The sequence below is a fragment of the Passer montanus genome, unplaced genomic scaffold (genome assembly GCF_014805655.1).
Source record: "Passer montanus isolate IOZ18808 unplaced genomic scaffold, ASM1480565v1 scaffold6, whole genome shotgun sequence".
Classification (NCBI taxonomy): Eukaryota; Metazoa; Chordata; class Aves; order Passeriformes; family Passeridae; genus Passer; species Passer montanus.
Window position 1 is genome coordinate 11,375,847 of NW_024371037.1, and position 14,515 is coordinate 11,390,361.

At 35.8% G+C, this 14,515-nt stretch overlaps 1 protein-coding gene across 4 annotated transcripts in view; it reads left to right on the top strand.

Moving 5' to 3' along the window:
- DOCK4 (dedicator of cytokinesis 4) overlaps window positions 1-14,515 on the top strand; it is a 223,314-nt gene that overhangs the window by 176,600 nt on the left and 32,199 nt on the right. For 2 of the 4 annotated variants that reach the window (XM_039726790.1, XM_039726792.1), the window contains exons 28-35: window positions 855-930; window positions 2,469-2,569; window positions 3,185-3,243; window positions 5,373-5,521; window positions 7,090-7,175; window positions 12,433-12,459; window positions 12,624-12,719; window positions 13,911-13,971. In XM_039726790.1, coding sequence (XP_039582724.1) covers window positions 855-930; window positions 2,469-2,569; window positions 3,185-3,243; window positions 5,373-5,521; window positions 7,090-7,175; window positions 12,433-12,459; window positions 12,624-12,719; window positions 13,911-13,971 — 655 coding nt within the window. The remainder of the gene's footprint in view (window positions 1-854; window positions 931-2,468; window positions 2,570-3,184; window positions 3,244-5,372; window positions 5,522-7,089; window positions 7,176-12,432; window positions 12,460-12,623; window positions 12,720-13,910; window positions 13,972-14,515) is intronic. The other 2 variants (XM_039726791.1, XM_039726793.1) reach the window with 1 other exon arrangement.

Here is a 14,515-nt window from a genome sequence, read left to right on the forward strand (position 1 = left end):
CTCCATAAGTATTCACTTCTGACTATTTTTAAAAACAATTTAATGCTTTACATAGATTTCTAGTTTGACTAAATATGTTGGAAGACAAGAGGGCTGCAAAGTTTAGTTTAAGGTTTGAACAACCTTTGAAATTAGGTGCATTTAAGTAATCTCAAAGAATGTTCTATTCCTGTAGATTACCAAAGTTGGTTGCTATAATAAACAAAGCCATCATTGAATTGTGGTGACAACCACTGTGAGAGGATATTGGTCATATATATTTATTTAAGGTAGATTATTATAATTCATGCAGGTGTAAATGTAGGATAATGTATGACTTTTTACAACATACAGCATAGAGATCTTTAGAAGCAAATCCTTCTCTCAGAGCTCACACAGTTTTGCATTTATCTGTTGTCATTAGAGCGACTTTTTCTTCATACAGGTGTCAATGTTGAATATTGGTATTTACTAGATATTTTGCATTTATGATCTATATGCACATATTTTCAACACCAAGAAAGCTGAAAACAAATTGTACAACTGTAGGTATTAATACTGTTAAGATAAGGTGTATAATAAATCTGAAATCATAATTATTTTCAGAACAAAGTTTATGATTGGTCTTGATCAGTTATGTTCTATATAGAATGTCTGTTTTCAGTGCACATTCTTTCAGCACTCATTATCTTAATTGGCATGTTTTCTGCCAATAGATGTTGTTAAGTATTTATATGGTATGTTAAAAATGTAGTATTTAATGCCACCAGACACACTACATCAGTTTCTTCGCTGGAAAATTGTCCTGCTTTGAGTACTATATATGAATTTCCACATAATGAAAACTCCTGTCTTTTTTATTCTTTTCTTCCTAGTGTGATCATTACTACAGTCTTGTACCTTTCGGATGCCCTTCGTAAAAACTTCTTAAATGAAAACTTTGATTACAAGGTAGAGTAAACGATAGACTTAATAGCTGCTACATCATCCTGTGGCTTGGTGATTATTAAACTTAGCTCCATCATCTAAATAGCTAGAATATGTAAAAAATCTGCAATTTCAACTGCTCAGAGATGCTTTTTCTTAAATACAGGACTACCTTAAAAATGAGTTTTTTTTAATTTCATCTAATTTTTCATTTTGTTATTTGAGCTTCTTTGTTAGACTACTTCTTTAGGATTTTCATGTAGCAATTTTTTGGATCATAAAAACTAATGAAATTATTTAGCTGGGTTTTTCAGTTATTGCAGAAAGAAAAAGTATTTCATTTTTTTAATCAATGCAGATTTATATAAAATGCAGTTTATATTTTTGTAATTTGTCTCAGACCAATTAACATGCTGCATAATTAAAATTAGAAAATTATGACACTTCGCGGTGAATGTAGTTAAAGATGTTGGTGCATACCACATACAGTGAGATACTGCATACTGCATTTATAATAAATTGTGAATTACAGATTATGCTTTTAGGATTCAGATGAGAAGATCTAGGAAAGTGTCTGAAAAGACACATTTCCATGGAAACAAACGTGAATGAATATTCTACCCAACCAAGAGATGTTGGTCCAACTGCTGCATCATGAAAAGTGCAGAATGTCCTTCCTAGAGAAGACCCTGAGCTCCTGTTGACTTCCAGCAGGGTTGTGGATGCTTCTCTGAAAATCCAGACTCTTGTTAGATAGATTGGCAGGAATGCACATTTATCTACTTAAGTGAACATGAGGAAGCCTATCCTTTATGAATTTATGTAAGTTCAGAGGCTAAAACTGACAGAAGAATTTCCTGTCGACAAGGCCTCTGTGTTCTTTAGAATGGTTAGCAATGTTATTGCTGTCCTGCTGAGCTGCAGGGTCTGGAATAGGGCTCTCTTTACACTTCCAATCAGGAAGCATCTGTAATTAGTTTATAGTAATTAGTATTTCACTTTAATTTTATCTCTAAGTCTTGTAAGTAGAATATTCAACATCTATTTTGTAAAGCATAAGCAGAAAAAAATCTGTATATTTGCAATATATTAACAAAATCTTACTTTAGTTTTGTCCAGTGAAGCTTGCAGCAAGTGAGACTTGCAAATAGTATGATAAAGTGTGATGGACAGAGAATGTCAGTCCTGTTATGTGATAGCTTTTGAGGTGTCAGAATTTTTGGGGTTTTGGGCTTAAGGGCATAACTTTTGTAGTTTTCTATTTAAAAAAAAGCAACTTTACAAGAGTAAGGCTTTTTGATTTGGAGGGATGAAAAAACCTAATCTGTAAATTTGAAACTTTTGCATTTCAAGATGTAGGATATGTAAATAGATGTATTTCTGCTGAACATCTTGGGGTTGGTGAAAAGTATATTTTGAGTCCAAGAAATTTAGTCTAAAGCAGGTTGAGTAATTTAGCAGTTGAGGCTGAAACAAGGGCTGTCATTGGAAATTTTGCATCTTGGGTGATCATAGATCGTACTGAGAAAGTGAAATAACCACATGCCATATGCTTATTGTAGATATGGGATTCCTACTTTTTTCTTGCTGTCATTTTTATAAACCAGTTATGTCTGCAACTGGAGATGTTCACACCTTCCAAGAAGAAAAAGGTTTTAGAAAAGTAAGTATTGCTATCAACTTGTAGAAAACTAATAGATTGAAAATTTCTCAAAATGCAAGACATTAGAGGTTGCAAAAGGACCCACCAAAAAAATACATAATGGTATGTCCACTGACTAGAACAAGAGCTGGTTCTGGCTCTTTGTACAGGTCTTCAGAGCCAATAACCGTCGTGAGTGCCTGAACTGGTTCAGACACTGGGAGGAAAAGAGCCATTCATTGCCAGTGAAAGCATTAGTCACTCAAACTTATTCAGGTGTTTCTGCCATGCTATTGTCTGTATGAATTAATTGTATTTCTTTAAGCTAGAGCAAAACTCTTTCCTCTCAGAGAGAGAACTGGAGCATGTTATGGCAAAAATAGGTTTTGCTTCACAGCTGTGTTAGTGATGTGTAGCATTTTGACAATATTTCAAATAAACCTGGGTTTAGGAATCCAGCTGGGTACAATTAAAGGAGCAAAACACTTGGGAGAAACCAGCACTTTCAAAGTTTTGGGGTTTTTTTTGTGGGCTACAAATGAGACATTTCATTTGATAATGTCACAGAATGGCATATGAACTTGATTTTCTTAAATTATCTTTCGCTTTCTTGCTTTCTTTTTTGATACACTGCAGATATGGTGACATGCGGGTAACAATGGGATGTGAAATCTTCAGTATGTGGCAAAATTTAGGTAAGTGATTAAACACATCATCAGTAACTCTTAAAATGAAGGCAAATTATTAGTTCTTTGCCTATTATATTTACTTCTCAGTGATAGATGAGTTGTTGATAATTATGTTCAAGACATGAAGTCTTGATTCAAGTTTAGGAAAAAGTTTGTCATCTATAATTCCCTTCTTTATAGCTGAACTCAGCTTTCTGTGCCTTGATACTGTAACTGAGCCATCATCTTTTCTTCACTGACAACTGAGAAAATACCATCAGAGAAAATTAAGAAACAAAGTACTGTTCCTTTTTGGAAGAATTATTATGCCTTGAAATATACTTAGGTTCTTATTTTTAGTCCTTTTGTCAAATTGTTTAAGGACAAGACATGTCTTAATTCTGAGGGTCTCCTGAGATCTTGGATTTGCATCAAGTCTTCTATGAAGTCTTAGTTGCACTAAAATATAAAGGCATAAACAAGTCAGTGAATAATGTATAAAGGAGACATCGGACAACATAGAAAAAATACATGCTTGAATATAAACTTAGGAAAACATTTATATTTTTAAGCAATAATTGTGCAAACTGTTTGAAATTATGGGTGTCAGAGAAATGCAGCTGAATGTTGTTTGGGAAAAAAAATAAAAAGTGAGTAGAAGTTTTGGACACTATGTTTGTCATCTTTGTATTTCAGTTATTCAATATTCACTTCATCAGAGGGTTTCTTATTAAAGATACTGCAACCATCAGTGATTTTTGAGATAATGTAATTTCAGTTCTATCAATCTTTTCCCCACTAAGATATGTAGTTGCAAAAAACTGGTCTTTGAACTCAGCCTGTACTGGAGAGACATGTTGCAAATAAGAAATATTTTCTTATTAATATCTTGTTAACATTTGAAAAGTAGCATATTTTATTCTTTTTTTGCAATATTTAGTATTGCTGACTTGCTAAGACATCCCTCTACATTGCATGGATACAGGATGGGTATTTCAGAACTGGTGTATCAAGGATGTACTCCCAGGCCCTATCTCCTTCCTGCACATGCACCTCAGTGTGCATCAACTCCCCACTCATGTTGTTCTCTGCTCAATAGAACCTTGGGATGCAGGCAAATGATGCCTTTCAGTAGGGATGAGTTCTGTGGGACACAGGATGGAGCTCATCTGGTAATATGTCCAACTAAATGCTAGGATATTTATTTCAATTGGTGTTATGATGATCAGCATTTTACAGTTCTGGTGGCAGTAAGAGTCATCCTAACCCAAGCCTTGATCCTTGTACAGTCACCTTGCTTTCATAGGGATAAGCATTCTAGGATGTTTCCAGAAAAGGGAGTTCTTGTTTTCCTTTGCTCAAACTCAGACACTGAACACAGCAGCAAGCAGGCTTGAATGCCCACTGGAATATCCAGAGGTAGGCTGGATGTAAATTAATTCCTAGCTTGGAAAAATCAATGCATCCTGATTCATAATACCTTCCTTTTGAGGATATCAGAAGTCTTGTTGAAAACTGAAACTGATGGTCAGTGTTTACTGTATGCCATTTCTGCCATTTCTAGCTTTACTGACAATAACTTAATTTTAAGTGGAATGTGGTGAGATAATAGATGTCTTAGAACTGATTTTAAAGCAAGTTGTTTTGAGAACAACTGGGTCATACTTTCATTTTCCTGCAATTGAGTCATATATTTCCATTTCTATATTTGCAAAACTAAAGATAAGTAAAAATCAAAGTACTTACCTCTTTGATAAGCACAGAATACCAGACAGTTAACCATTTTGTAAACACAAGGATGCAGAGCTTAGAAACCAAATTATTTCTGTGAAATATAAATGAAGTGCAGAGTGCTTTGTCTGTCTTTGTTATCTTGCTGGAGGATTAACTTCAGATACGGCTAACCCACTGTCACTTCTGAACTCAGTAGTGCATAATAAAATCTGATAAATTATGTTGGCCTTATATTCTTCTTTTGTCTATAGCTTTCACTTTTTGGGCTTAAGAAATAGCCCATGCTGTGATAGATGTGTGATTAAAAAAAACCTGTAAGCATTTAAAATGCTATTTTTTCATTCTTCAGACAGCTTTTGGATTGCTTGATAACTCACAGGACACCCAATTCACATTCAAGTTTATGTTCATTTTCATTTTAGGGGAACACAAGCTTCACTTTATTCCAGCATTGATTGGCCCTTTCCTGGAAGTGACCTTGATCCCTCAGCCAGACCTGAGGAATGTAATGATTCCTATTTTCCATGACATGATGGACTGGGAACAAAGGCGAAGTGGCAACTTTAAACAGGTACTTTGTGTGAAGCTCTTTATAAAACAGGACTGAATATAAAGCAGTTCATAGATTCCTAGCAGACTTGAACCTGGACTTCCACTGGTGGTTCAGGGTGGAGAAGGCACCCTCAACTCTGTTTGTTGAACAGGGATTACAAGGGCTTTCCTTTTTTTTTCTTTGCAGGGCTAGTAAGATTCACCAGTCAATACTATCAGGTTAGTTATGTGAGATGAGGAATAAAATCCATGGCCTGCTGAAGTTTGTAGCAATAAAGTTTGTAGCAAAACTTGAGCTGTTTTCAACAAGGTTGTTTTGGTGGATTTTCACCTCTGCTTTACAGTGCTACAGACTGCTGGTTAGGTAGGATTCAACCAGCTTCCCTTTTGGTTACTATGGAAAAAGACCAGGTGTTCTTCTGTAAAGATCCCAAGTATTCTTGTTGCTCAAACACATTCTTTAATGGGCTAGGAAGGAACGACCAAGAGTGCCATCTGCTCCCTCAGCTCCCACTCAATTCTTTCAGACTGCCTCAAACCATTCTCAGTGCCCTCCTTCCTGCTGCTTCAAAATGAAAGAAAGTAGAAGTATTTTAATTACTCCTAGGCAATCATAATGCTTAGGGTGGGAGTTGCATGTAAAACACAAACCAAACTATTAAAAACAAGAGTAGTGCAGGTGATGTAAGTAGGTAGCTTTTCACTATCAATATATAAGCTGATTGTTAAAAATTACACATAAATGTTTACAAGGAGTGAGAAGGAAGAAAATCCACTCTGTCTTTTAAGCTTGATTTTAAGTGTAAGTTGTAATAGATTTATTCTGTAATAAAATAATTACTACAGCTTGCTTTCTCCCCTAGACTTGTGATTGTTAATATATAATACTGATAAAAAGGAGGTTTGAAATATAAATACACAGTGTAGCATCAGCTCTATTTTTTTTTATAATCAATGCACTTAAAAACATGCATTGGAGGAATCATTAGCCACTGGATTTTCGTAACCATGAAGTTTCTTTGGTAGCTAATATGTAAGTCCAGAAAATTTGCTTTCTAATGAAATACACTAGCAGATAAGAGTGTTGGGAGAATCTGGGCTCCCAAGTATTCTGAACAGTGCAGACATTTATGTATATTAAATTATAAAGAATGGGTGCAGGTAGGAAAATATTATATTTTTGCTTCAGCCTAAGAAAATAGCTTGTGCTTATAGGCTTGCAATGAGAATTCAGGCAATTTATTTGGGCTGTGTGCTTTTCCTCTGACTCCATAAATAGATAGCTGCCTTAGCAGCAGCAAATGCTATTCAGCCTGTAGTTTTAAAGTCACGTTGCTCAATTTAAATTAGCTCCCTCCCTCCAAAAAAAAAACCAACAACCACCACCACCCAAAAAAAGAGAAAGCCCTACAAACCTCGGGAATTATAACAGCTTCAAAGAGATGAAGTGACTTATCACATGATTGACCAATAATTCTAAAATATGCATTTAGCAAAGTCTCTTACATAAAACCAGATCTTCCCTCTGTTTTCTCTAATCTCATTAAAGGAAAAAGAAGCTGTTTACACCACACTTATATGTTGCAGGTGGAAGCAAAGCTGATTGACAAACTGGACAGCCTAATGTCAGAAGGTAAAGGTGATGAAACATACCGAGAGCTCTTCAACAGTATGTGAGTAATATGTTTATCTTATAATTCCTTGAGTTCGGTTGGTTGTGTCATTGTAGAGAAGTAATGTTTAAGCCAGTTGTGATGCTCTTTTCTTCTTTATCTGTTTTTTTTTTTTTGTTTCCTTAAAATCTGCAGAATAAAATGTTTCATGGTGTTGTATAGCATCTGTAAAGTCTGGCAGTACTTCTTGCATGCAGCTATAATTGGGAAAGGCTAAATCTGTTATATCACAGAACATTCTCTACCTACTAATTTTAAAATCAGAAAAGCGACGAATGCTTCATAATTGCATAGGGTGCAGGTAGACCTCAGATGGAGCATTTTGAAAACAAGGCATGACAATTCAACAAAGCATTTAAAAAGTGATTTTCTATTGCTACAAACTTGTAGTCCTCTGAGTAATGTCACTTGTTGATTTCTTGTTTGAAATGTGGTGTAAACAATTGTGTTTGTTCTGATAAGATTATTTCTTTCAAATTTTTTTGGTAAATTACTGACTAAGCTTTGAGTGCTTTTTAATAAATGACATGTCACTTAAATCTAATAGGAAAAGCTAATGATAATGCTAAAGTCCATAAAGTTGTGCATAAATTGTTCCACTGACTGAAATAAATGATTGTCACAGAGTACAGGTGCAAAATACCTAACTGGGCTCTGTCTCTGTTGTTCCTCAGAGCTCAATTCCACCAAAGTGAAAGATTTCACTTATTTCTGATGTGTTTATTTTAGTAGGAGATGTATTGTTCCTCTTCAGGATTCCAAGCTGCTATGTTTTCTTCAGTTCTACTAAACGTGTGTGATTTTTTTCCTGTTTATACGATTTCTTAATCAGTCTTTCTTCTTTAAGTATTATTTTCAGCTCTCTTGTCTTTGGTTAAAGAACAAGAGTCAGGTCTTGGTGTCTGAAAATAGCAAAGATTAATCTGTAATTGTACCAGCTAAAAAAATAGATTGGTGTCTGAAAACAGCAAAGACGTATTAATCTGTAATTGTACCAGCTAAAAAAATAGAGTTTTTAAATATTTATAATGTATAGAAGCAAAGGTGAAAATTAGGCAGAATAGTATGGAATTGAATGAATAATAGTGAACAGCAGTACAGTATGCTTAAGCAGAACTTTTCTATAATTATTCATGACATTTTCATAGTCTGACTAGAGATAATAAAAGGTAAGATGTTTTCAATATTTTAGTAATACAGTATTCTAGCTGTAAAATTAAATCATTTAAGGAAAAGCTCTAATTATAAAATGAAGCCTATGTCAAATAGATCAGTGTGTCTATCACTGAAATAACTTAAAATTCTATGAGGAATCATACTGGTATCAAATACAGTTCCTAATTTTGTATGGTTTTGAGTTAGATTTCAACTGGGGAATGTAAAACATGATGCAGTGAAAAATGCTGAGAACCTTTTATAAATCTAAATTCTGAAAACATAGTCATGGTAATTTAAATTGCAAAATGTCTCACAGCATCAGTATACTTGTGGTTTCTGTCATGATATAACAGAAGTGAAAACTAAACTCTGGGAAATTTCAGAATAAGTGCTCAAGTTCACTCGCAGCTAATGAAAAAGGTAGTATTTATGATTAGGTTTGTTTTTTTTTTTTTACTTTGATTGTCTGTATGCATTACCACCTCTCAAGAGGAGAGCCTGTAGAAGATACTAATCTGAAATGGAGGATGACATATTGTTCTAGGGCATGTGAAGAAAAATGATGAAAATCAGATGGACAGTTTGTGGAGTTGACTGCAAGAAACAGGGTTGGTTAGCCTGAGATTTTGGGGTTTCTTTATTTCTTCCATGGGTAATTTAACCTAAGCAATATTAGGGTGTCTTTGGACAGTGCAAGAAAACAGATTTGTTTAGGCTGATGGAGAAGCCTAAAAGAGATGTAGCAGGTACTCAAAACTTGAATTGTAATACAGTTTTGCAGCAAGCAGTGGTTTTGTAGTCTTTAATGAAAGAAAATGCTACAATATTACCTGGTCTTTCTGAAGATTAGGCGTGGTTACTTTTGATAGGATCAGTGGGAACCAAGGGGATGCACACACCTACTTTGAATACAGCCTGGGAACTGCAGCAGGTGGGAGACTTTCAGGTTTTGTCGTGCTGTTTATTGTGTCTGAATTGAAAAAGAATTTAAATCTCTTAACTCCCACATTAGCTGCTTTTTTTTTTTTGCCAGAGACAATCACTGCATCTTTCCTTTGAACATCTATTTTCAAGGATAAATTATAAGCATCTCTGGAGATAGCTAAGATGTTATGTGCTTAGAATTTGTTGCTTGCAATGAAATTATCTATATCAAATAAAAAGACAGAGAAAGTAGAGGGAAGGTGACTGCTGTTTGTTTTGAATCAATGTCTTTCTAGGGACTTGAATGTGACCATTCACTGATTAGCTCCTGATGTCATTTGAAGGATGTGCAAAGCATGAAATAGTGAACATTTTGTTACCATGAGAAACTAGATGTTGCAATTGCTATCCGTTGTAGTTATGGTATGAAAGCTGTTCTGATCTACATTTACACTGTAATACTGCAATTGAATTCCTGAATTAATTAGCACAGGGAAAATAATGATTTTACCTTATTGAACAGTTGGTGGTTAAAATAAAACCCTCAGAAGCCAAGGTATATGCTCAAGTAGGTCTTTCTTCTGAATCAGATGGATGCTGGCAGTTTATTACTTCTGTGGCTGTATTTCAGTTTGGCCTAAGACGAGGCATTTCAGATTTGGAAGTTAGGGGGCCCCATTGAAGCACAAAACCTGGGCTAATGAGTTCTGCTGGGGGCCTGGCAATGAAGCTTCTCTTTGAAGAGATTGTACCTGACATTCAGCTGAGCAGGGATTTATAACTGAGTTCTGCCAGTTTCTGGGTGATTTCTTCAACCTTGAATCTGTTATATAAAAAGTGATGGCTGCTACCTTTCCTCTGCTGTTTTCAGTCATCTTAATTTCTTCTCCAAATGCATGATGGAATTCAGCACTGCCCAGTTCATTAGACTCTGTCTGGAGTGAGTCTTTTGAGGGCCTTTATGACTCATTCAGGGAACCTCTGGCTATAATGAGGTCTCTGAACTCCAAAAGAGGCACCCAGATGTTTTAAAGCCCCTCTAGGATTAGCTGCCTGTGAGCTGAAAGTTTGAATAATGCTGTTCTTTAGACATACAAAATCCATCTACTACATGATTGAGTTAGCCTGAGCATTTTTCTAAGCCTGCTGTTTGTCCCTGGAGAACTCTGGTCACTATTCTTTTACTCCTGGTGTACCCAAGATTAAAAATAATTAAATACACCCCCTTTTCCCCCCACCAAACAAAACAATGTAAACCATAATTGTTCAGGTGAGTTCAGGTGTTAGGCTATATTAGCATAGATAGACAGAAACATTTTTATAGTTTCCCTTTGTTGTTTAACCCCCCTTAGTGCTTATTGTACAAATAGTCAAGCATTTTGGCTATGCTTTGGGATCTGTAAGAACAGGGATTCAATTCTACCTAGATTTAGCCAGAATATATTTGAGTAGCTTTTTCATTCTGAGTTTGTTCTGTGCATTGTGCTGGAAATGTGGAGGGAGAGGCAAGTGCATGCATCAGAAGGCAAGTCTTAACGTTTTTTCAACTGACTATATTGATGTCAGTTTGTATAAGTACTTTGAATGTATGAACTCATTATTAGAAATTGTGTGTTTATAATGAACATGCCAATGCAATTTTAAAGAAAATGCATAAATCAAATGCAGATAAGAACAATCTGCTTTGAAAGAGAAGTCATACTTCTGTTGTTTTTCTAGAAGAGTTATCAGTAATTATTTTGTTGAATCTAGGTTGAAATATTCCTTTTTAGCACAGGGTTAAAAAAAAGTAGTAATGAAAAATCCCTGTGGTGATCAAGGTTCAATAATGTGACATGTTCTACTCTTATTTCTTACTAGACACAAAAACTTCTATTAGAAGGAACATAAGGGGTTCAAAAATTAATTAAGGTATTCTGTATGGAAAACAGAGGTGGCAGCTTAGTGGTTCAACATTTTCTGGTTAAGGATGGCCTTACCTGCTAGCAATGAAAGATAGTCAGCCTGTGATTGTGAGAGAAAGACATCTGACTGCCTCCTTAAGAGAAGAAGTGAATTTAAGATTGGAATAAGGGTGCAGGATGAAGATCAGTATTTGCTCCTCAGTTCCAGAAGAGCACAGCTTCATTTAGGTCAAATTTGCTTGGAGAATTGCATCTGTGCCATCCCTGAGCCTGTAAGGAGCAGAGCTGGAGTGCACAGCTAGTGCAGTTGGCATGTAGGAGTTCCGGAGCGCTGTTACAGGTTTGAGGTTGGCACGTAGGAGGTTTTAGAGACTGAGCAGGCTCAGGGAAGATGGAGGTCAGTGGAGCTGACAGACAGAAGGTTCAGAGGTACCCTGAAAGCTCTAAGGATATGGATGTGGGAATTTTCAGAGCTTTCTAAATAAACCATAACTGAATACATTTTCAGGGAGACTGCTGAAATATCTCCATGGACATGTCATCCACCTGAGCTCCTGTACCAAAGTGTAAAAGTAATGCAGCTCTGTAGATAAATATTTCCTTGCTCACTCTTATAGAGAAAATGTGGAAACTCATGCCTAAATGATAAATATTTGATAAACTTAAGCAATGAAAAACAGAGGCCTGTAGCAGAATTATATGAAGAATAATAATAATGAAGAAAATTATATTGTGCAGTTTTACTGACAGCTCCACTAACATTAACATTTTGAAATCTTTCCACTTCAATGTGTAGTATGCATTTACATTGGCACAACGGTTTTTAATAAAATAATCTCATGACACTTTAAGCTAATGGAGTTGTACATTTGCATGATAGTATGTTCTCAGAAAGAAATATTAAGTGAAGAGGGGTGTCCTGGTTATCTCCCAAACTTGCCCTAAACCACGACAAATACGAATCATGTTAAAACTCCTCCTCTATTCTTAAATATCATGCTTATTGAAATATTAGAGAAGAGAGGAGAAAAAGAAAAATATTTTTAAAAATTAAGAAGGTATATTGAGCTGATGAATATTCTTTTCTAGGAACACCATTAAATTCCTCATTTTCTGACATATCAGCATGAAGTGACTATATAAATTTTATGGAAGAGTTGTGTTAAGTCTTTGGAATATTAATATGCTCTGAAAATTAGGTATTTGACATATTTTTAACATGATGCAGCTAATATAAAAATCGTTTGTTTTGTCAATGCTTCCTGGACTAGAATTCCACTTTTTGGTCCTTATCCTAGGTAAGACATTGTTTGCGAATTGCACTTCTTGGGAGGGTGTTTGTAAAAAAAATATAACTATCAAAGATGTTGCTAAGGTATTAAGGTACTGGTAAAAGCAGAGAGGTTGTCATAGTAACAGTTAAAAATAAACAGTGACATTTTTCTGGCTTATTTTTTTTCAGTCTGCTGAAGAAAATTGAGCGGGAAACATGGAGGGAAAGTGGTGTTTCATTAATTGCCACTGTGACTCGCCTCATGGAGAGGCTCCTGGACTACAGGTGAGTGGTTGTCACAATTTAGAGGTGGGTTGTCATCTTTGAAATATTAGGAAACAAATACAGTTATCTTGTTCAAACGGTGATTGCACATGGATACGTGGATACAGCAGCTGTAGGTGCTCAGGATTTCTGACAGGAGCTGCTTGGTCAGCAGGAAAGTGCAACTGGCAGGATGAAAACAGCCAAGTAGGCTCCCCATGGTGTAAAACATCCAGTGGTGTGCTTGAGTTTGCTGTCAGGAAATGTAGTAACTTTTGGCAGTAGGTTGGTGACTCAAGTCTGTCTGAAGACACAGAGCTCAGTACTAATCACCTGACAGTTGTTTTACACAATATGTAAAATTCTCATTACTGTGTCAATCATGCTTAGTTGTAGTGTCAGCTGGCACAGTAAGTGTGTATACAAAGACATGATATCTGGATGAACACCTCACATCTGACTGTACCATGTGATCAAAGGAGAGAGAAATGAGAAGCATGTACTCTCTTTCAGGAATGCGAGACTGAAAGCAATTCCCAGTCAACTGTGAGCCTGTGTAGAGGCTTCACATTTCAGCTTATTGCCACCAACTGTAGCACTGTCCAGAGCTTAATTGTAAGGTTTTCTCCCTCATTCCATAGGGACATGTGGTGAGACCTAGTACTGCACTTGTCATCACCGATAGCTTGAAAAGAAAGCTATCTCATCAACAAAGAGACTGAACTCTTTAATTTCTAGAACATGGCACTGCTATTTCTCTTCAGGGATCAGCTGGATTACAACCTCTAGGACTCCCAGTCTTTCAAAACAGTTGTGTGCCGTTAGTTATGAGAGTTATTTGGGGCAATTGTTTAGCTCATGTATGCTAGAATGTTTTAAAGTTATGTTAAATTTCTTTTAGTGATTATCTGGTGATATCTGCCTGTTATTCTTTTATTTCAGCATGGTTATACTTTTTTCCCTGTGTGCTAAAAAAGAAGGTCATATAGTAATGACAGAGCCAGAAAGAAAACATTGACTTTCTTGACAATTGAGGTATTCAATGTACTACAAAAGGAGTCATGAAATCTCTTAGCTACTTGGGTCAGGTGTTCAGCTAAATGCAATCCTTTCAGTCAGCTTGCCAAGTGAAATATGTCTGTTTTCTGAGGTGTACTTCCCTGTAAGAGGATAAACAGCATTTCTTTTGACTTTCATTACTTTCTTATTTAGGGACTGCATGAAAATGGGAGAAGTGGATGGCAAAAAGATTGGCTGCACTGTTAGCCTTTTGGTTTGTATAATACTTTCTCTTTTCAATTTCAGTTGAGAAAATACATGTTTGAATAGGACATACTTTCCTTCTTGTTGCAATTTGAGTGGAATTTGACAGAGTAACACTACACTTAGGACCACTGATTTTTTTTTCCCGGCTGAGATTGATACAGTAGGGAGATAGTTTTCCTTGGCATTTCATAGCTTGGTTCTGAAAGGTCTCCAAAACTGCATTATTCAGTTTTAAGTCTCTTCCTAATGGACAAACTTCATCAAACTACTTTTCAAGTTTAATTAGTCTCAGTTTGCAGAAACAAACATGCCTTTTCTCCTCTCCCAAACCCAACAAAACCTACATGATTTCTCTTGTTTCTTTTCTTCCAATAACTGATACAAGTGGTTCTTATATAAAATGTGGGATATCTTGTCAATACTGCAGGCTGACTATTCTCTTCCCAGTAGAAGAGACAGAACTGCTGCTCAAGACCTCCTGTTGTTATGCTATCATTATTACCACAAACCAGCAGTGCTAAACCATAGTATGAAAGGGATGTCATTTTTGT